At 39.1% G+C, this 23,701-nt stretch overlaps 1 protein-coding gene across 18 annotated transcripts in view; it reads right to left on the minus strand.

The window, feature by feature from the left end:
* Positions 1 to 23,701, minus strand: part of frmd4a (FERM domain containing 4A) — a 167,927-nt gene that overhangs the window by 4,028 nt on the left and 140,198 nt on the right. For 9 of the 18 annotated variants that reach the window (XM_079620354.1, XM_079620349.1, XM_079620362.1 and 6 more), the window contains exons 10-22: positions 23,338 to 23,395; positions 23,011 to 23,097; positions 14,541 to 14,617; positions 11,621 to 11,759; positions 10,667 to 10,808; positions 6,410 to 6,543; positions 5,478 to 5,600; positions 4,642 to 4,873; positions 4,324 to 4,380; positions 3,588 to 3,825; positions 3,345 to 3,497; positions 1,575 to 2,407; positions 458 to 554 (exon numbers count right to left, since the gene is read on the minus strand). In XM_079620354.1, the coding sequence (XP_079476480.1) occupies positions 458 to 554; positions 1,575 to 2,407; positions 3,345 to 3,497; positions 3,588 to 3,825; positions 4,324 to 4,380; positions 4,642 to 4,873; positions 5,478 to 5,600; positions 6,410 to 6,543; positions 10,667 to 10,808; positions 11,621 to 11,759; positions 14,541 to 14,617; positions 23,011 to 23,097; positions 23,338 to 23,395 (2,370 nt within the window). Of the gene's footprint in view, positions 1 to 457; positions 555 to 1,574; positions 2,408 to 3,344; positions 3,498 to 3,587; positions 3,826 to 4,323; positions 4,381 to 4,641; positions 4,874 to 5,477; positions 5,601 to 6,409; positions 6,544 to 10,666; positions 10,809 to 11,620; positions 11,763 to 14,540; positions 14,618 to 23,010; positions 23,098 to 23,337; positions 23,396 to 23,701 lie in introns of all 18 variants that reach the window. The other 9 variants (XM_079620361.1, XM_079620359.1, XM_079620357.1 and 6 more) reach the window with 1 other exon arrangement.

Here is a 23,701-nt window from a genome sequence, read left to right on the forward strand (position 1 = left end):
CAAACTTGTCAAAAACCAAGAACAGCAAAATGAAAATTTGAAGTACATATAAACATTCTTGGTCAAAGTTAAGTGCATGGATAACCATATAAACCTTGAGTGATATCACTGACAAATATTACAGGTGATTTTTTTGTTGTTGCAAAAAACTATTCTCATTGACTACACGTGAAACACGTCCTTTGCTTCACTTCTGGTGACTTGTTAAGTTTTATTAAATGATTTTGATTGGTCAATCCATCTAAGAAACTACAGAGATGCAGCACAGTATCTAACAAGCCACTTGAATACTAGAGAGTGTTAAATACAGTGTGTGTTATTTACATTGACTAGCTACTATTTACATATACTACAAATATATATTATATATATATATATATATATATATATTTTTTTTTTTTTTTTTTTTTTTAAATATTTATACTGTGAGCTTAAATACACTGATTCTATGTCTTACCCGCTCTGCCAATTGAGTATGTGTTGTGGGCTGCAGGGGGGTGTAGCTGCAGGCTCACTGCAGGGAGTTCCACTCCTCTGACTGTGTGGAGATGCAGCTGAAACACACACACACACTTCACTGTAAGACACTAATGCATACTGTTGAACTCCAGTCACATATGCTTATGCACGTGGTGAACTTGTCGGAGATAAAGATGACTGCTTGCTGCCAACACCCTCTTGATCTGCTGGAAAAGGTTTGGAGTGTTTCTGCCACCCAGAGAGAGGCGATAATCCCCACTACACACACCCACACACTGACCAGACCACCCTGACAGCATCTATACACACACACACACGGCTCACAGCAATGCACTGAAGTTGACACATAAATCAGGTCGGTTACACTTTATTTTAAGGTGTCATTGTTACAGTGTAATTATATATTTATGTACTGAGTAATATTAAGCAACTACATGTACTTACTATAGGATTAGGATTTAGTTGAGGGTTAGTTGCATGTAATTATGCATAATTTACTGTTATTACTATGGTAAGTACATGTAACATATGGTCATTGGTCACTGTAAAATAGGACACTGTAAAATAAAGAGTTACCAAATAGGTCTTACTCCACTACTATTTATCTTTCTTTCTTTCTTTCTTTCTTTCTTTCTTTCTTTCTTTCTTTCTTTCTTTCTTTCTTTCTTTCTTTCTTTCTTTCTGTCGCACGCACACACACACGCACGCACGCACGCACGCACACTATCATTGGAGTAGCATGTACGCAATGAAGTGAAATGACCAGACCTTATTTAGAGGACACGTGTGAATGAAAATGAGGTTGTGAGGGTAAGAATTATAGTCTGTGCGATTTTTTATTACGATTGGGTACCTGGGTGTTGATCATTCAGTGAAAAACGATACTTTATATAAATGCAAACACCATAAAACATGGGTTGTGAATATGTTGAATGGACATTTATTTCTCTCGCAGCCTCATTTTCATTACCCAGGGCTATTAAAAAAGTTTTAATAGTCAAGTTTCTTTTAGTCAAGTTTGTGTTTAATTAATGACGTTTATGTCTATCGGGTATCCATATATTTTTTGCATAGTTCATATTTGTCCTGCTCACCTGGTGACCCCTTCACTAGCGACCCTATTCGTCCTCCACGGCCGTCTGAAGCGTTGGAGCTGGTGTGTGTGACGCGGCTGTGCTCCTTTATCGATCCAGACGAGCGCTGGTACCAGCACCTCAGCTCATCTGACACCGCTGCCCGCCCCCCTCCTCCTCCTCCATCCCTGCCCAGAGACGGAGTCCTCACAATCTGCGAGCGGGAGGGCGTCAACCTCCCGCTGCCGCCACCCACTTCCCCGTCCTCCCCGGAGCCCCACCCCTCCTTATAAAGCCCCCCAGCCGTGTAAGAGTTGGAGGTCTTGAACTGTGCCTTGACGCTGTAGTGCCCCTCCTGGTCATTCTCCAGGCTGCGGACTACCACGGCATTGGGGCTGCTGCCCTCTGTGTACAGCGGGTACTCTTTGATACGGTACTGCGAGGATGGCTGGCTCTGGCTGTGGAGGTACACACCCTGGTGGCTCCCGCACACTCCTCCGTGGGCGCTCCCGTTACGGGCCGCTAGATTGGGCATGCTGCCGGAACTGGACGCACCCAGGTGTCCGGCGGACTTGTGGCGCTGTCGCTGGCGCTGACGGGCTTTGGATGGCGAGTCCTCAGCCAGCGTACAGTAGTTGGGGTTAGAGGTGGACGAGGGGTAATAATGTTCTGAGCTGGAGTGGCTGGTGCAAGATGAGCAGTCGTCGGGGACAACGGAGCCATTGCTTCCTGTCCTCTGTGGTCCTGACAGAAAGAGGTCAGGGCTAATTCCTGCCTCTGTGTTTGCCTCTAAGGACAGCAGCTTCCCCTGAGACTCCAAACTGGAACTCCGGCCACGGAAGGGCTGAGTTAAACTGAGAAAGAATAGAAAACTGACTTTTAGTGGATTGTTTGGATACATATATATATACCGGTACACAGGTGAAACTCGAAAGTTCATTTATTTCAGTAATTCAACTTAAAAGGTGAAACTAATATATTATAAAGACTCATTATATGCAAAGTGAGATATTTCAAGCCTTTATTTGTTATAATGTTGATGATTATGGCTTACAGCTTATGAAAACCTTTTCACAATGTTCTAATTTTGAATTTGGGGTTTTCATAAGCTGTAAGCCATAATAATCAGAATGATAACAAATAAAGGCTTGAAATATCTCACTTTGCATATGAGTCTATATAATATATTAGTTTTACCTTTTAAGTTGAATTACTGAAATAAATGAACTTTTGCACAATATTCAAATTTTTCGATTTTCACCTGTATATGTGTGTGTTTGTGCTTTTTTTATTTTTAAATCTTTTTTTATATATAATATAAACATAAAATGTTTGTGTGTGTGTGTTTTAACTAATTGTTTACGTCAACACGAAATGCGATGTCTCTCAAATTGAATTAGTATATTCTATGAAAAAATGCAACAAGGGATGGATTCTATCAATTAGACTTGAGTTGATGTTGAAAAAATTATAGGAATTGATGTAGGAATTATTTTAAAGAAAGATTCCAAACACTACCATTACTTTTCTTAAAATAATGAGCACTAATGAATCATGCATGAATGAGTACTATAACGTTAAATAGGGTTGATTTTTTTACTTTTATTTATATGAAATGCATACATATATAATTGTATTGAATTTAACAATTTCAAATATGAATGATCCCTATAAAATAAGGATGAATTTATTTCACATAAAAATGTAATTATGTAAATAGTATGTTAAGTAAAACACTAGGCAATGTTCTCATGTTGACAGCAGAGGACATTGGAGGGTGTGTGGCAGCACCTGGCTGAGTGGACGTAGCTCCGTGTCCTCAGGTCAGGGGTGGAGGGCATGCTGGACTGACTGTTCCAGTGCGGGAGGGAGCGCACCGGGCTGTTCTGGAGAGAGTTGCTCCCTCCCGCCTCACTGCCTGTGCTGGGGAACCGCCTGTGACTACTGCACAAAGAGAAAAGAATAAACATTCATTTAAACATGCACTAAACTATTCATACCAAGCACAACACACACTTTCGGTTTGGTCCGTACCTGGAGTGCGAGGATCGTTTCTTCACCCGTTCGTAGGGTTCGTCTAGTGAGCTTTCGCTCCACATGCGGGGTTTGATCGGGGACTTGTCGTAGTCACTGCGCTGGTAGTGCAGGTGTCTCAGTCCGTCCAGGGACTGGGGGGGAGGTGGCCGGCTGTGGGACGGGGGTCGGGGAGGGAGACCTTTGTGTGGGGAGGCAGCTGGAGAGAACGTGGGGGTTCCTGTCACCTGGGAGTCATCTGGAGCATAGAGTGAGATGAACTGAGATAAATATATGACTGAATGTTAAGATGGCGTGTGTATATGTTTCTTTTGTGGACAAAATTGCTAAATGTTAGAAATTAAGAAAATTACCGGTACAATTAAATTCTTTTTTTTTTAATCTTTTTTTTTTTTAAAATAGAAAATAGTTTACAAAATGGCTTGATGTGGATTATCTGATTGCATGACTCATATTTGAAGTTATTGTAAAAAAAACATCAATTAAATTCTATACTAAATATTAATGAGCCAAATGAATGAATATTAATTAGGCAAATGTTTTGTATCTGTAAACCATATTACTTGGCAAAATAATGATTGTGTTTATTGTGACTTTTATGAAATACCAAACAAAACACTTCATTCTTGTTTGCAACACCCAGTCATAATTTTGCTTGTTAAATATTCTGCTTCAACTTGAAATTAGATCATAGAAGTAAAATTGGTATGTGTGTTTAAAAGTGTACAAAACGCACCATCATCCAGCACCAGTGCGTCAGACAACGAGCTGTCCTCTGAGCCGATATTTGCTTCTGCCAAACAAAGACAAAGACAATTACAAAGCGAAAACTCCTACACACCAGAATGTCAAACAAATCGCTGCAACCTGAGTGTGAAAATGAGTGAATTTTCACAGCAGAGGTCACACACAAACACATACGTTCACACTGTTTTATAGGTCTATGGGGAGGTGTGATTACTCTTGCTCTCAGCATGAAAGCTTTTACAGAGGAAACACTTAATGAACTCACAAGTAACTCAGTGAAAACATCTTTGCAAACTTAATTCCTCACCCTCTATGATGAGAGAGGCACGTTGCGTGGGTTTCTTCCCGGTGCGAACGCGGTGCTCGTTGATGCCGTTCTCGATGTCTTGCAGCTTCTTCAGAGCATTCAGATACGACGTCTTCCTCTGTTTCTTCAGCTTCTTGCTGCTGATGTGAGGATCCGATGCTAACCGCCGCGCCGCCTCTGTTATCTGAGACTGGATGGCAAATTCCCTTTCCAAACGCTCCAGTTCCTCTTCCTAAAACACACAGATGTAAACACACAAAATGAGTAAATTAATCAAAAAAACATGTAATTCTTCACTTTGTGAAACTGCAAACACACACTCCGTCAGGATAACAAGACAGCTACGGGCGCCAAGTTGTCTAGTTCTCACACACACATTGAGAGAGCTACGATATTGTGGCCTCTTATCAATGCCTTCGATTAATCACCCAAAATCAACAATCATCAGTCATGTAAAAGGCACATACACTCTTGAGGCGAAGATGACATTGTAACCTCTTATATAACTTCAGCTTCTTTCACACACACATTCACAAAGCTAAGCTCTTTTTTGGGTTTTGTAATCCTGCTCCTTTGGCTGACACTCAACACATACACTGCACTATCACCACTTCCCCTGATCATGCCAGACTGGAGCTATTTATAGACCCCTGCACACAAACATGAGCATCTGGGTCTGAGTTTGGCTTAAAGGGAAGTTTATGATGAAAAAATTGTGCAGCATTCGCTGTGGTCAGGGGGTCAGAAGTTTGAACGGTACCAACTAAATCAGACTATAAACAGGATGCCCACTCAGCCAGGTCGTGACAGTGGTCAAAGGGTCGGATGTCACTGACCTCTCCTTTGGGCAGGATCTTCTGCTCATCCAATTTGAAGGCTGTGCCGATTTTGCGTCTGACGGTGGGCGGCTCCTCGCCGGTGTCCAGAGGGTACTCTTTTGGAAGTTTTCCTGTCAGCTCCTAAGATAAAAACTTTTGTGAGCAAAATCCAGACTTGACTGTTTGCAACGCAGTTTTTAGTCATCCTAAGATGTGCTTGCATTGTAAAGGTCATTTCAAACAGAAGTGTGCTGCCTTATCAGATACTTTACTTTGTTCAAAATCTACAGCAGCACTTCATGTAATCCCAGAATGCACTGCTCAATGTTAATGCAACTGAAAAATACAAGTATATTAGATAATAATTAAGTGGCTAATTTGAAGCCCTTTTCATGATTTGAAACACTCTTTACAAATCAGCCCCTCAGCCCCTGAGAATGTTTGTGAAATCTTGCGAAGAGGCAGGACTTAAAACAACGCGAGCCTCCTCTAGAGGAGACTGTTATGTCAACTTTAGGTCCTCTACCTTTGGATAAAATTGCTTCTCTGTGAAAGCTGCAGGGATGTGGAACTTGTTGCCATTAACTGTTCGAGAGAGTAGTACCTTGCAACAGTTTAAACTTAACCTGAAGAAGTGGTTGAAAGATGTGCTGTATCTGTATTTTATGTTGTGAATGAACTCATTAGTAAGAATGCTTTTTGTCCACTGTATGAACCTGCTGTCATTTTGCCTCTGCCCAGGGACTACAGATGAAAATTAGCTTGTAGCTATCTCTGGTCTGTGCAACACATTTGTTGTGCAATGTCCCTGTCAAAAAACAAAAAAACAACCCCGGCAAATACACAATAAAAAAATTAAACAATTCGGCCAATGTAGATTGTAGACAGCAAGTCAACTTAGGTTTTCAAAAAGTCGTTATGCTGAAATGAAAGGTTGTTTCGACACTTACCGCTTCTCTGATGCAGATGCTCTTGAGTTCCTCTATTCTCTGTCTGAGCGTCTCCTCCAGTGCTTCCTGTCTGGCCCTCAGAGCCGCCAACATGTCCTTCTTAGCGGTCTGGGAGCTGTCTGACTCTTGAGAGCCTACAAATACACACACACACACACACACACACACAGGGTTAGATCAAATCTAGGGTTGACATAAGTCACATTTGACCGTAATACGTATATGTGTGCGTGTAACCTAAAGGTTGAAGATCAGAAACATTTAAAGGTCAAACAAGCATCGGCAGCTCCAGATTTCAGCTTAAACAATCAGACTGACCTTCTCGCTTATTGAGAGGGTGTGTACTTCACCTCTTTCGACGCTCTGAAAGGGGAAGAATGTGTGTGTGTTTCCGGACAGAACTGAACAAAGGGTCCTAATTGTTTAGCAGAACTCCATGTGGATCAGAGCATGGAGCAAAGCTGTGTGTGTGCATGCAAGGTCTGAGATGTTTACAAGATAGCCAGTGGAATTTTTTGGAAAGATTGGCAAGGATTACATAACAACAATACCTTAATATCACCAGACAATGCTTAAGAAATGAAATCAGAGTTTGTTTACCCAGTGGGGAAAAGCATCATGGACAGATTCCTGCATCTCTGCAGAGGAATATGATGCGTCTGGTGTGTTAAGAAGGGGGTAATGAGTGCGTGCGTGTGTGTGTGTGTGTGTGGGGGGGGGGGGTAGCTGTCTGGGAATCAGTGAAGGGTCAGCAGTAATAGAGAGAGAATATGACCGGGGGTCACTGGCTGTGTCGCTAGTGCCCAGTCAAGCCTGTTATGTGTGTGTGTCTGAACACAAAAGCCCTGAAACCAAAGTTTGTCCTGTCACTGTAAATCAGACAATATGGCATGGCATTTGGTATATATGGCTTCCATTTTGTAACATACACTAGTGTTGGGGGTCAGTAATTTCTTAAAAAAAAGAAGAATTAATAGTTTTATTCAGCAAGGATGCATTAACTTCTGAACTTTCTATTCATCAAAGATTCTTGAAAAAAAAGTATCACAGTTTCCACAAAATATTAAACTGCTGTTTTCAACATTAATAATAATAAGAAATGTAAAAATCAGCAAATCAGCATAATAGAATGACTTTTTAAGGATCATGTGACACCGAAGACTGGAGTAATGATGCTGAAAATTCAGCTTTGCATCACACGAATAAATTACATTTTGAAATATATTAAAATAGAAACCAGTTATTTTAAATTGTGATAATACTTAAAAATATTTATATTTTACTGTATTTTTTGATCATATAAATGCAGACTATCTTACAGGCCCCAAACTTTTGAACGGTAGTGTATTTTGGAGTAAAAAAATATTCAGTGACATATATACAATAAAGTAAATATGATCCATTTTAATGTCACAGGGACTATAAGCTCCAAAAGCAGCTGTTAGGTGAGCACTTCTAATGGCACATTTAAACAGCTGTCTTCCCAGAATCACTATGAACATACGAGTGAAGCAGAGTGGGAATTCTTGTCTCCAAGTTCCTGTGTGTGTGTGTGTGTGTGTGTGTGTGTGTGAGACAGGAGAATTTAGCTGCAAAGAGCTTTTCCACTCCACCAAGTCTGGAACTGCTGAAAAGCTAAATAAATCATTTTCGCTTCCCATTGGAATATATCCAGCACAAAGATGTGAAAAGAAAGACGTTAGGAGAAAATCAGTTATGGGTGGGGTTCATGGGAACTCCAGAGGGGCAGAACTTTCCTGTAGTGAACCTATGAAGCAAATCTACTGCAAAGAAAGGCATCACGCTGCATGACACACAAAACACAGTATAATTCTGTCACTGGAACAGAGGGACATTGTGTTGGAGAGTGTCTCTGTGAAATCTCTCTATCCTTTCAGACACTACAGGAAAAAAGGGGTCTCCTGTAACATCTGAGGACTTTACAGAGCAATGACACATTTAACTGTAGTGCATTTATAACAATACACGTATTCGACATTATTCAGCTTGAATTTGCCACAAATAGCATATTAGAATGATTTCTGAAGGATCATGTGACACGGAAATCTGGAGTAATGCACAACAACTTTTTTTGCTTATATGAGCAAAACTAGTGGTGGAATTATTTCCCTTCATTATGTCCCACTGAATAGTCTTTTTAAAGTGAATGTGAAATCAAAATAGATATTAGAAAGACAAAAAAGTGTCCAGGGTGCTCAGGGAGTTCAATCAGATGTTTGAAGGTGCTCTTTGCGGTCGGGAATTCAAATAAATGTAGAAAAGAGAAAATCCAAGGCACTCTTCTTCAGAATTATTTAAAAAGCCTTTGTTTTACTGGCTATATCATGGTAGAAAATGTAAAAGACATTGGGGAAAAGCAACCCACTCGTATTGGGGAAAAGGACCCCAACCTGTTTGCGCTGCTACGAGTGGGTTGCTCTTTTAAATTTTCTACCATGATATAGCCAGAAAAACAAAGGCCTTTTAAATAATTCTGAAGAAGAGTGCCTTGGATTTTCTCTTTTCTACAGCAAAATAGATATTGTTTACTCAATGCCATATTGTGCTGTTTTTCCAAAGACGAAACTTTCTTTGTGAACTGACATAACTGAGTATGACTCCATTTTAGATTCTCCAATCAATTCCAATTGGATAACATCAAGTGCTACCCTGCATTTTTTGTCATTTTCTCTTTGACCTTCCACTAATCTATCACGTGTGGTCAATGATTAAGAGGCTGAAGAAACAGCTCAGAGGAAAGGGGAGATCATATGACTGACACCAGTCCTGCTATGAGCTCATTTAAATCATGATATCTGACACCACGGCAAGAGTCCAAAACCAGCATCAAGACAAGCTGTTCTCACTCTCACCCCATAGAAAATTTACACACACATACCCACACCCCAAAACTCCCAGTGTATGACATCATCACTATGAGATCATAAACACTGAATTCACACATATAATTGGAGTATATGAAGCCAAGTGCACACTACAAAAGTTTTTTCAAATTTTTTACAATTTTTTTTAGAGAGATTGCAATTCTCCCACGATTCCGAATAGACAACTAAACAAAAATAACATGTAATTTACTAGAGGTTCAAAATGTAAATTGCCCATTAATGCAATTTAACCACGTTCATATGAGTGAATGAACGCTTTATAAATAAAATTTGATTGATTGATTGAATGTCTGTTCTTCATACATGCTTTTGTTTTTTTTTATCATTTTTTTATTTTTATTTTAGGTTTAGAATGTAATGTTTGTATTTAACCCTTTTTTTTCTTATAATGTACAGCAGAGCCAACATAGATACATCCACTATATTTTTTTTCATAGGCTTTATATTACATGTTGTGTGGAGGACAGCTGGGCAGGTGTAACAATAAAATGTTGTATACACGGTGTAACAAATAATGGATTCAAATAAATTGTTAATAAAAAAAAATTGTGTAAAATAATTAGGTTGTATTGTATAATAAAAGTTAAGAGGCCCATCTATCCCTGTTTTCCATGTTCATTGAGTTAGTTTCTGGAGCAAATATATAGGCTATAATCTGTGTTTACACAGCTTTTTTTAAAATGGCGGATGCTGGTGTTTCGCGTGCGTTCGGCCAATCGCGTACACTAACGTTACTAGTAGTTACTATAGTACTGGTTTAGACCCTACTCTGAAGTAGGAGCTAAATTAGTTCCTCCAAAATCTGGGTACTTCCGCCAAGTTCTAGGAAATATGAAAAGGATCCTATTCAGTAATCTGAATCACTATCGGATAATAACTGAATTGAGCTGGATGATGACAGCCTTGTGCAGAGCTGCTTTATAGCAGAATAAACATTTTGTATTGACACTATTGAACTGATTTCAATCACTGAACTGACTCAAGCTGAATAATGACAGAATTCAGCTTATTGCAGAATTAAATCAGCTTCATAATTGATGAACTTTACAGTTATTGAACTGAACTGAACCAACACTGGTCCTTCATATGAATAATGACACTATTGTCTTCTGCAGAGCTGCTTATTGCGGAATTGAACTAGTTTCGTAATTGATGAACTTTACAGTTATTGAACTGAACTGAACACTAGTTCTTCAGATGAATAATGACACTATTGTCATTTTAGAGCTGCTTTACTGCAGAACTGAATTCTGTTTGCATCATTGATTCTGTTTTCCTGTTTTGAAACAATCTGTAAAGTATAAAGCGATATATAAATAAAGGTGACTTGCGAGCATGTATGCGTTCTGACCTGAGGACAGTAGGCTCCCGCTACTCCCGCTGATGATTTTGCCTTTGCTGCCCATGTTGGCCAGTTTGGAGGTCTTGAGGGTTCCTGTTTCTGTCAGGTCTATGGCTATCTCGTTCAGACTGCGCGCTGCGTGGATCTTGCTCTGAGAGACAGAGACAGAGAGTGAATGTGCTTGCCAGCTGTGACGAGTGTGTCAGAATTTTCCAGGAGACGAACATTCCGCAGCTTTTAAAAGTGTAACAGAATCCATGAGCAAGATCAGAGACAGATAGTTGTGTGTGTGTGTGTGAGAGTGAAAGAGAGAAAGTTAATGTAGCCCTGATGATTGCAGAGAGATGTTAGTCTAGACTGTGAAATGGTTAGAGGTAGACCACAGAAACACACAGGAAGGTTGTTGTAGTAAGAAAAAGCTTAACAAGCAAGCAAGCAAGCAAACACACACACACACACACACACACACACACACACACACACACACACACACACACACACACACACACACACACACACACACACACACACACACACACACACACACACACACACACACACACACACACACACACACACACACACACACACACATGTATATCTATCTTTGTGTATCTATTCATTGACACAATGGAATCTCTAGCTCCTAACTCTAACCCTACCCATCACAACTAGTGCCAAACCCGAACCCTTACCCTAAACCCAACCAAACCTAAATATAACCTTATCCCTAAAACCGAGTATTGACCCTCAAACAGGCCTTTAAATGGGTCTCAGAAAGTGAGGACTGGCCAAAATGTCTCACTTTACTCTCTTTATCTTCACACCGATGGTCTAAAACTCGGTCTAAAAATGGTCCGATAGTCTAAAACCAGTCCCAACAAAGATAGTTGTACAAGTACACGAACGCACGCACACACACACACACACACACACAGATCCTAAAAACATAAACACACTTACTTTGCTCTGTTTGCGGTCCAAGTAGAACTGGTGTTGGCTGATGGCCATGGCCCAGATGGATTTGATGAGGGTTGGACAGGCGTACCAGGTGTGCACGGCGATGCCACTGTGACCAAATGTCCTCCGCGTTACAGACGCCCTGCAGTTGGAGCAAACACAAACCGACTTTATATTCACTGAATTTTATGACATTGTCAGTGCAGAAACGGATGTAAAATGTTTATTATTGTCCAAACTGTTATGCATTAACAGATGCACAGTATATTTGTGTTTGTCTTTTCAATAAATACAGTCATAAAAGGTTACTACCTCTAAATTAGAAGAATAACATTCAAAGCCAAAGAAAAAACAGGCACAAAAAAACACACACAAACACTTTTGAGCATCTTGTTGCTGGCTAATTAAGCTAATGCTAAGACAAAGCTTATTTGATCAAAATTTGATTTTTATTCCTGTGATGCGAGGCTGAATTTTTTTTAGCACCATCAGTCCAGTCTTCAGTGTCACATGATCCTTCATAAATCATTCTAATATGCTGATTTGCTGCTCAAGAAACATTTCTTATTATCAATGTTGAAACCAATTGCGCTGCTTGATATTTTTGTGGAAACCATGATGCCCTTTTTTTAGGATTCTCTTATGATTGTTCTGAATAAAAGTTTTATATTCATTTCTTTTTTTTTAAGAAAACAAAACAAACTTTTGAATGATAGTGTATATACTAACTAGAGAGACACATAAAAACACAAAAATCCATTTAAATTATACTGTCTGCCATATTATTAGCCACCTGTATTATATATGTTTATGTGGGAGATATGAAATGTGAACTGGTGTTAGCACATAGTACTCCTGACAGTCCTGCAATGTATCGGCTTAACATACCACACACAGTGTAGCCCACATACACACACACACCATTTACACTGTGGTCAAACCCAGCGCACGTGTGTGTCCTGTGATGGGCTCTATAAAAAACCTCCAGGCCTCTCCACTAGAACAAAGATAAACAGCAGATCCTCGTGTTCTGACTCTTATCAAAACGATATAAGAGCATGTGTGTGTGTGTTGCAATGACTCTAACTGAATGACAGTGAACCTAACAAGAAGTAAAATACATTATAGACCCTCATGCTGCAAAATAAACAGATTGTTTCATCTTCCTAAACTGTTTTGCTCTCTTTCATGTCTTATTTCCCCAGCCTCCAGCATTTCTGTGAACTCCCTCCGTGTTCTCCTCGTTCCTGGGCTGTCGTGGTTATTGTTTGAACAGCGTGAATGAGGCGGTTTATCTGTCAGCATCTTAGGCAGCGTGTGCTGCTGCTTTTGGCAGCGTCTGCTCTCCTAAAAGACTAACCAGCCCTCAGCACGCACTGATGATGTCATTAGGGCCTGATTAAAACGTAAACACATCTTAATATCGATGGAGAGATTCAGAAAAAGATGAAGATCCGAAACATCCCCAGTTTTGACAGGACGAGAGAGAAGGGCAGAGAATCGAGAATAAACTCAAACCGCATCTCAATCTCTACAGATGGAGAGTCAGACAGAAAGAGTAGGGTATGTTTTTGTTCATTTGTTCCAGTTGTATTTCTACGCTCTTCTCCACAGGACACAGGAAGTAAGAGATTTCAATCCAATAACAAATAGCTTAGCTCAGTGGACGCTTTGTGGATGGAAGCCAACCAGCTGTAACTATGAACATTTACCTCACAATGTTTCTCTTAAAGGAGAACTCCGGTCAATTTTAACATTAAGCTAAATTTTTAGTAAATTTGGAGTGCTGTCAATACAGAGAACAACGACAAAAATCGGTGTTGCCTACACCGTGTTATCCTATTTTTAAAATTTGCACCCTGTTGACTTCAATGGGGCAAGTTTTAAACCTGCTTTTAGCCTCTTAACATCCTTAATGTTTCATTACAAGTGCCCAGCCATGTTGAGTGATTCCTTCAGAGTGAACACGAGTGAATCTGACTGTAGTAGATGTGAAAGATATGAATAAAAATGATGTTATATCAGCCAGCGCACATACCTGTATTTAGTTCCTGTTTTCGGTCGAAGTCCAAAGTAGTCGATTGTCGAGTTCACGCGCGTGATCATAGTAACTAAACCTATGCGCTTCAACTCGACAATCGACTACTTTGGACTTCGACCGAAAACAGGAACTAAATACAGGTATGTGCGCTGGCTGATATAACATCATTTTTATTAATATCTTTCACATCTACTGCAGTCAGATTCACTCGTGTTCACTCTTAAGGAATCACTCAACATGGCTGGGCACTTGTAATGAAACATTAAGGATGTTAAGAGGCTAAAAGCAGGTTTAAAACTTGCCCCATTGAAGTCAACAGGGTGCAAATTTTAAAAATAGGATAACACGGTGTAGGCAACACCGATTTTTGTCGTTGTTCTCTGTATTGACAGCACTCCAAATTTACTAAAAATTTAGCTTAATGTTAAAATTGACCGGAGTTCTCCTTTAAGGAACAGGAGGACAGAAAATGGGGTTTCCTGTCAAAGTCTGACATATTTTAGAATAAACAAAACAAAACTTGTATAACTGACATGTAAATGCTTTATAAAGATGTTCCTCCATACAAATCAGACTTAATAATCAACCCTATTTTACTCTTGATGCTGTAGAATATCCTAATTCAAGTAATTCCAATAATTCTCACACTGGAATTGAAAAGAATCGAAGGACAAAAACATACAAACGGGACCCACAAACCGCTGAGATCTTTCAAACGTTTCATGACATCTAAACAAACCTGTCTTTAAAATTCGTGCTGGGTTGGAGTGAAAGTGGTCCCCACAGCATGTCCTGTCAGTGTGATAGACATTGTTTGTAAGCCTATATAGTCCATGACCTGTGTGTGTGAGCGAGCATGTGTAGGCTGTAATGTAGATTTACCTTCTTGGGTCATGAACTTCCACTGAGAACTTCTTCTCCCTGAAGTACAGATTCTCCAATTGTCTCCATTGGAACACCTGCAGAGATGAGAGGACGCTTTAACAACATTCCCCAAACTTCAATCAAACATTCCACAGATGGTGCTCCAACGTCTTCAGACTGTAAACTCCTTCCAGATCAGAAAACTACAGGAACAGCCAGTAAAAGACAATCCAGAAAGCAAGTCCAAGCCAAGATATTTGACTTTTTCATTCACCTTTGTGCTTATGGTGAAATGTGTATGTGTAAAATCCTCCTTAAATACTGGGGAACAATGAGCCCTCCTCTGTATATGTGTAAAATGAGAGAGACTGTTTGGCTTAAGAGAGATGGAGAGAGAAAGCAAGCAAGAGTGGGAGGAGTCAAACCCCGTCCAAGCCTCTCCTCCCTCTGGGACACACACTTCCTGTGTGGGCGGGGTTTATGGAGAGTTCAGAGTGATATGTTATGAGTGTGTGCTGTAGTAACCCCTGAAAATGCAGCGCTACAGCTTTGTTAAACTCCTCCACCTCTTTTCCCCCCATTCACTCAAGAACCCAGGTTCTGGTTCTCATTACACACCATCACGCACACACACACACACACGGCTGTCTGAGATACACACACTGGACTCCTGGAGCCATCAGCTGCACAGAGACACAAAGGAAACGCAAAAGAAAGAGAGTGGCGGAGAAAGTGGTATGAATATGCGCTCAATGAATATATTGCTTTCATTTAATAACAGGAGAGAGAGAGCACTATACACTCTTTCCAAGATAGGCTATATAAACTATCCATAATTACTGTTAATATCATTATTAAGAGCATTCCCTTGCAAAGACCTTTATATAAGGGAAAAAAAGGAAGAAAAAAAAGGAAAAAAATGATGAAAAATGAAGAAAGGATGGAAGAGAGTGGAGAAGGAAAGGGAGGGGGGTTGGCTTAAAGAGCTCAAGAATGTTTAGAGCCTGGGAAAACAATGGACAGATGAAGGAAGAGGGGAGGGAAGGAACATAGTTAGTTACACACACACACACACAAAACTATTTCCACATATATCACTAGGATTGGGAATTAAGAACTGCTTCTTATTCAAAACCAAATGATTTTCACAATGGTCGGTTCCGTTAATGTTTTTTTAATGTCTGCATTGTTCCATCGATGCAGATAAAGGACTGCATTAAAATTGCTGTCCTGCTTCTGAACAGATGAAATACATGAAAAACTTCAAGCACTAGAAATAAGAAATTCAAAATAAATTGAGTAATCAAAACACTGCATAGTCTTGACTGTGTCAATTATTATAGTTACAAAGTGAGCTTTTCTCTCTTTTGTTGTTTGAATAACAATAATGACACAGAAGACAGCAGGTATATTAGGCTGATGTCCCTTTAAGACCGAATGCACGCATTCAATATACACATGAGTTTTCCTTCTCAACTGTTTACTTTCACTTAAGACATAAATTACGGTTTACGAGGACATTTGCAAAGACGCCCTTTTGATATGTGTATTTTACCATTAAAGCACAATTAGGAGGAAAAAATAACTTGGTTCATTACACACACGCTCTATTAGCAGCGGCTTTATTAATGCGCATCTCTCAGACAGTGCTGAAAAACAGTCTCTCAAACAGTCCAAATTCTCTCCCGGTTGACAAATTTCTACTGGTTAATCGTTTCTACCAGTATATTGCCCACCCCTAATCGATTGCAATATAAATCAATGAAATCAGAAAGTCTAGATATTACAAAATAATACAAAAAGAATCACAACAATACAGATCTGTGAACAACAATTTGTGAACAAATGACTCTTTTGAGGGAGTTCTTGTAAAGAATCTGTAAAGAGTCTGAATCTGGTTATTGGTTTGAATTGGTGTAGTGACAAATTGGTGTTGTAATCATTAACTAAAACTAAACAAATATTTTATAATAATTGTTGAAGTTGAAATTGAACTAAATATAAATGAAAAACTAAAAAATGTGAAATGTTGCCTTGGCAACTTACTGAAATAAATAAGTTGAAATAAGTAAACAAGTTAAATGACTAAAAGTACAAAAACCAAAATTGAAATCAAATAAATTAAAGTCGACATGAAATCAAAATTGACCCTATTGACTTTGTTAGTGCATATTACTAGTCTTGTGGTGAACAATTAATCCGTGCAAGTTAATACAAAGAAAAAAATAGTTTGCCGTGGTTATCTTTAATCAAAGTCTGAAAAGTTACTTCTGGTCTGGAATGGCGTTCCTTTTCTGATGACGTAGGTTTGACGGCTTGGGTTGAAAACGCTTAACCACTCGCCTCAAGCCGTTAGTCTGCTGTGAGCAAGAGATGGAGAGGAGGAGCGCTAAAGTAAAACCTTGCTCTCTGTTCAATATTCCCTTTCACTTGGAAATACGTCATAACACTGGAGAAAAAAAAAAAGTCAGTTGCAACTTCCGGTTCACGTGGACTTTAAAGCTAAATAAAAATATTTACACAAAATCTAAATAATTAAAAATGACAAAATCACATAACAAAATTGTAAAACGTAAACCAAATATAAAAATCAAGGCTGATTTAAAATATTAAAGGTCTAATGACATGGGGTTATTTTATTATTTTATAATGTTTCCTGGGTTGCCCTTATAATGTTAGTAAGTTTTTTTTAGATAAAAAATAGTCATAATTTAGAAATAAAAGGCCTGATTTCCTAGCCTGATTTTAGCCTCTGATTTGAACGCTCTGTTTGAAGGGGATTCAGTGTAACCGGACACTGCTGTGATTGGCTGACATGCTTGCATATGAAATAGCTACGTATTACATGTGAAACTCTCTCGAATACTTTTACTACAGCTATTACCGTATATACGTTTTTACTATTACAGCTATCGAGATTAACGAATCGTCAGAAGTTTTTAAAGTATTTCGATCTATTCCCATCACATAAAATGTTGCCGTGATGTGTATTGAGCAAGCAGATGACAATCTGTTGATCGCGAGAATGAAGATCTTATCATTGCAACGCAGTTTCTGCACTCTCTGATGCTTCACCAATGCAAACACGATGATGTAAACACAGTAAGAGCTTCGTTGTGCAGTGTAACGTGCGTCATTGATTTCATAACGAGTTTGGCAAGTGTCCAGATAAACTTGCGCTGTGTGGAAAGATTGTTCTTTGATCGCTTTCTGTATATAATTTATTCACAATTTAAATAAGATTATTTTCATCCTACTAAAAGAAACGATGTGAAGTTGATATTTTAGTCACTGGCTTGACTTACTGATGCATAAGCAGTTGAACGATTTTGAGAGAAAGATTACCTGTCTGAACTTGAACGTAGCCCGATCGATTTATTTTCAGATGTTCATCGAGGCCAGCTCTGTATTGTTGAGGAAACAGTCGTGGGTGAAATGTTTGCCGCAGACATGCAAAACTTTGGGGAGTTGTGTCGGCGCATTTCCAGAGAAAATTAAATGAATCCACTGGTTCTTCTGGGGCTTGGATGAAGGAACTAAAAAAATGCTTCGGTGTTCATTTGTACATCCAATTATTGAGCAATTATTATGCTTCGCTCGCTCAAAAGCCATGATATCTCTCGCGGACAAACTAAAATTGGGCGCACGCATCCCTACTTCCTAGCTAATTTTCTCATGGACTGGAAATATTCTATGGGCGGGCAAAGCAGAGAAAGGGGAGGTAACATTTCTCCTTATGACGTCATAAGCATAAGGAGGAGATTCAAGATCAGCCCGATTGAGCTTCCACTTTCTCAAAGGCAGAGAAAGATAGCAAAACCTCGATTTACACCGATTTAAATTTCTAGAATATTGGGGACCATATACAGGCTAGGGGGACTCATATTAATGTTAAAAACTCAGAAAGTGAAGATTTCATGTCATGGGAGGACCTTTAATAAACACTATAAAAGTATGTAAATAATACTAAGCTAATACTGATACACAAGTTTTATGGTAATTTAATAATATAAATGGCACATTAAAATATGTTACCAAAGATAGTTTTGTTTCTGTTTAGTATATTGTTTTAGTATAAAAGTACTATTCAATTCAAACTTGTTTATAAAGCATTTTTTTAAAGCACATTATAAAGCACAAAGTGCTGAGCTATAAAAATAACTACCGGTAACTAAGATAAAACAGAGGAACATTTTCAGGAAAACGTTGAGTGGAATTGGAACCAGAAGAGTTAAATTCCTTACAATTTCCATGCCAATATATCACAGAGACAGTGTCACTGAACAGCAGAGAGATGTTGATGGTGTTAAAGTGAATGTTTCTTAGTGTTTATGAGATGCTTTGATGGTCTCATGGGACCAAGAACAAACGTGACCCTCGACACTTTCAAAACAACTTGCATTATGGAGATACTAATCTCTCTCTCTCTCCTTAAGAGAGTGGGAGGGAGAGGAAAAAGAGAGTGAGTGAGACTACAATGTTCCATGACATCTAAACACTCTGTAGCTCTCTGCAGTTATAAGAGCCAATGGGGCATGGGGCATTAACCACACCAGAGTATTTTGGGCACAGTGAGGTGGAACTGGGGACTTCAGCTATTGTTCTGGAATGAGATAATCTCAACTGTAAGTGTGCGTGATCTTGAAGCATGCAGTCACGAGAGGCTGTAAAAGAGAAAAGGCATGTCAAAGGGCCCCAAGTGCCCAGCGATGCCCTTATGAGCTGAATCCTGGTTCGTTCCAGCACATATTTCACTGACAGCTGAACTGTGTTCTAGGCCTCGTGTTGTTTGGTTATTTAGATCTCTGGAAACAGGGTTAAACCTGGTCCTGGACTTCAAAGGATTTAGTCAGAGATTGGCCATGCCTCTGTCTGAAAACCCCACTTCTGTTCTGAAGACCGAGATGTAGTTGATTCCAATAAAGTCTTATGTTAGCATGCAGCTAAACTAAAAACTTATAAACAAAAGCATGCAAACACAACTCATACACAAATGTTGTGTGAAATAGTCTATTCTCTATAAGATGGTACTATTTTCATCAATACTTTTATTAATGAACAAAATAGATTTACACTACTTTTTTTAGAATTTTGGGGAAAGACAAAAAAAAATCAATACTTTTATTCAGAAAGAACGAATTAAATTAAACAAAGGTGGAAGTAAACATTTATAATGTTGGAAAATTTGTTCTTTTGTCTTTCTGTTCATCAAAAATGATCACTAGTGTTTCCACGATAACATTAAGCTGCACAACTGGTTTTCAACATTGAAGGATCATGTGACACTGAAGACTGGAGTAATGATGCTGAAAATTCAGCTTTGTTGTCACTGGAATAAATGTGACCCTGGATCACAAAACCAGTCACAAGTAGCATTTGTGGCAATAGCATTTAGCAAAAATCATTAGGATATTAAGTATAGATAATTTTCCATGAAGATATTTTGTAAATTTCCTGCCGTAAATATATAAAACATTTATTTTTGTAAGTGAATGCACCACAACCGCGAACATAAATGGACAACTTTAAAGGCGAATTTCTCAATTTTAATTTTTTTTGTACCCTCAGATTCCAGATTTTCAAATAGTAGCATCTCGGCCAAATATTGTCCTATTGTGAAAACATTGACCCATGTGACTGGTTTTGTGGTCCAGGGTCTTTTTAAAATATGTTTAAGTAGAACCAGATATTTTAAATAGTATAATAATAGTAGTAATATTTCACACTATTACTGTAGTTTTTGATCAAATAAATGCAGCCTTGGTGAGCATAAGATATATTTTTTTCAAAAACATCAAAAAAATCTTACAGACCCCAAACTTTTGAACACTAGTGTTTATTCAACCTTCTCACCAATTCCAACCATTTTTAATGTAAATAAATACTGCAATGGTCTGTCAATAATACATGCTGCCTAAGATTTTGGCCAAAATGAGCCTAATTTTGTTGCCTATATTTGAAAAAGATTTTTCATTGAGACAACGATGCCTTCAAATCTTGCCTATACAAGCAGCCAACTAGGTTTTAGAACAGCTAACCACATAGTTGGCCAAAACCTGCTTACACAGAATGTTCCAATATAAGGGAGTTTAGTAAATGTCATAGGTGTGTCATCACTATGACTCACATTCACTGCTGTTCCTTTTAATATAATGCACAACGCCCACCCTGCAGTCTGTCTGCACACAGAATAGTACAATAAACCCCCAACCCCTCTCTCACAAAGACACACATACAGAGTACAGGAAGACTGTGTGTGTGGGGCATGGTATTTACTTAGCCAGAGCTATAATGAGCGCTTATGAGAAAAGACAGGGCATTGGAGAGGTCAAAGGTCACCAGCAGCAGACAGGATGAAAACAATCACCGGTGACTCAAGGGTTGCAATCCCATGATTCATAGCTATAGCATCACATCTGGCTAGAAAGGCAACTATACGCTTTTCATATTTGCTTTGCTGGTCGTACGTTTTATAAGGCACAAATCTTTTAGTAACTGGAGCTAATGAGCTGATCCAAACGAATCAGAAACAGCTACACACACGCCAGTTTTTGGGGAGTGGTCCCGGATTCGTCAGACGCACTAATGTTTCCAGCATGTTTTGTGTTGTCAGGGCGACAGTAATCCTGCGGGTGTCTGCTGCTGGGTTTCCTGTTGCGGGTTTTGGAGTCAGGGAGGCTGCTGGAGGGGGTTTAGGTAGAGGACAATAGCTCTTGAGAATCACACGCACCACAATTCATGACGAGACCACAAATATACTGGTCACGCCTCTGTAAAAACTTTACACACACACTTTGGCACAGATGCTCTCATTAGAAGAGGGTTTAAATTAGTTTGAAAATCATTAAATAAACCCAACCGCTCACTCACTAAGTCTGCAACTTTTAGCGTGTGGCATTTTTAACTGTATATCTCACAGTCCCACACACTGCCCACAGATGGAGAACAGCCACGAACTATTAGCGCATGAAAGCTTATCGTCAAAACACAAAGACGTGCATGTGTGATGGAGACAAGCTGTGTAACGAGAACATCAGTGGCAAAGACCCGTCTGAAACGCAGATCAGATCAATAGAAAGTATCAGACTGGCATCTCATGCAGGACTGGACGTCGGATTGTCCACTGTAATTAAAGGAATAGTATACAAAACTAAACATTTTGTCATTATTTACTCACCCTCATGTCATTACAAACATGAGGACTTTTGTTCTTCTGTGGAAAATAAAAGAAGATATTTTGAAAAATATCAAATATCAAAAGTTTTCTTTCCAATCTTGTGTTGACTTGCAATGTATGCATAAAAACAGTAGAAATATTCTTTAAAATATATTATTTTGCATTCTGCAGTATAAAATACTTCTTACAGGGTTGGAACATTGACTTCCATTTTTGATTGAATTATCCCTTTAAATTGTCATCCAGGTTTAGGTGGATTTGTCAGCGGAACTATAATTTTGTTTATTTTGCATCTGTGGCGTTTTTGCAGATGCGTTTGTTCTTCTCGCTGGTTTCTCTTCCCTCCATTCTGAGCTGACCTCTGCTGCGTCGTTTCATTTTAACTCGCTTTCTGTAACAGATCCTTCTCTGTAAATAGGCCTGAGTTTGGCTTTTCGCTTGGCTGGACTTTCTGCTTTGAAAGCTATTTTTAGCTTGCGGTTTGCGGAAAGGTTTCTCTGTTCCTCACCACAGGCTGAAGTTTTTGCCTGTCCTTTGGAGAGAATTTAAACACGGGTGTGTGCTGTGAGAATGGAAAACCAAAGCTAGCGGGGCGCACACCTGAAGTAAAGTCATTCTGACAGCAAGCGATTCTTTTGATTGAGACAGATTTGTAGCATTTCAGTTACTGGGTGTCACTGATTGTCTGTCTGGAAGTTTGAGAATCTCCGTCTAAAGTTACACAAAAAAAAACGCTATATGGGGTCAGACTGCCAGAGGTCATGACCTCTCTGAGGTCACCACACCCGAGTGTCAGACGGTCAGACTTCTAATGCATGATGTCATGAGGTTAAGCAAAGGTGACCAGGTGATGAACACATATTCACAAACACACGCTTGAGGAAGCTCACACTAAGTTTCAAAACACAACGACAGGAAAACTGCTTACATCCACTGGATTTTCTGCAAAGCAGAGAGTTTTAAAGAAGAAGTCGGAATTTTTTTCTCTCCCTCATGAAGAAAGAAAGCTTCATATGAGCTTTAGGGAAGTGACTGGTTTTGTGTGGTTGTCTAAGTCAAAAAAATTGCCTAACATGTGACAATCACAAGTCTGATTGTGTAGAAAAGTACTGGGACACATCTCCTCAACAAGTTAAGGTGTTGTTTAGGTCTGTAGCACAAAATGGTGCAGGACAAATTATGCAAACCCAAGAACTACTAATTAACATCAGGGAAGTAAAACCATTAAGAGATAATGGAGATGAAGAGATGTAAAGAGAGGACAAACAAAAGTCAAACTGTAGTAAGTCCACAGAGGAAAGACGCTCTTACCTTTCTTGGTTTGACTTTGTCCTGGTAGTCATATTGAAAAATGCCTTTATAACTCAAACCCAGCCACCATGGGATACCTTGCTTATCCTGAGAGAGAGCAAGAGAGAGAAAAAGTGAACATTAATACACACACGGCGATAAGATGAGTAGTGTCAGCTCATGGTTGATGACAGCATGATTATCTTAAACACAGTCTTAAGCATCCTTTAACACTTAACTAAAGTGCCGATACTGCGGGTTGTGAGAACATACGTGTGTGTGTGTGTGTGTGTGTATGGACTGACGGCTGTGCTTATAAATCCCCCCCCCCCGAGCAGACTGACCCACCTTAACAGCGTAATAATGCACTCCATATGTGGGCAATGACTCCACTACACTCATATAACTGTGAGAGAGAAGAAAGAAGAAATCATTGACAATATGTTATGTATGTTCCATATGCAAACGATTTGCATTAGCAGAAAACACGTGGGAGTGGATCTCGGAAGTAGAAACAGGATTTGGATACTTCACGCACACTTAAAATGCATGAATGACATTGCATTAGATACTGAATCAAAAGAACACAAAACAAGCACAGTTTCCATAATGAAAGTCAATGGACTCCAAAACATTAAATCTCATTCTTGCACACACTGTTACCAAACATGTTGATATTTGAGGTTTGTGTCACCATACATTGACTTTAATA

The sequence above is a fragment of the Phoxinus phoxinus genome (genome assembly GCF_949152265.1).
Source record: "Phoxinus phoxinus genome assembly, chromosome: 8".
In the NCBI taxonomy this organism is placed as follows: domain Eukaryota; kingdom Metazoa; phylum Chordata; class Actinopteri; order Cypriniformes; family Leuciscidae; genus Phoxinus; species Phoxinus phoxinus.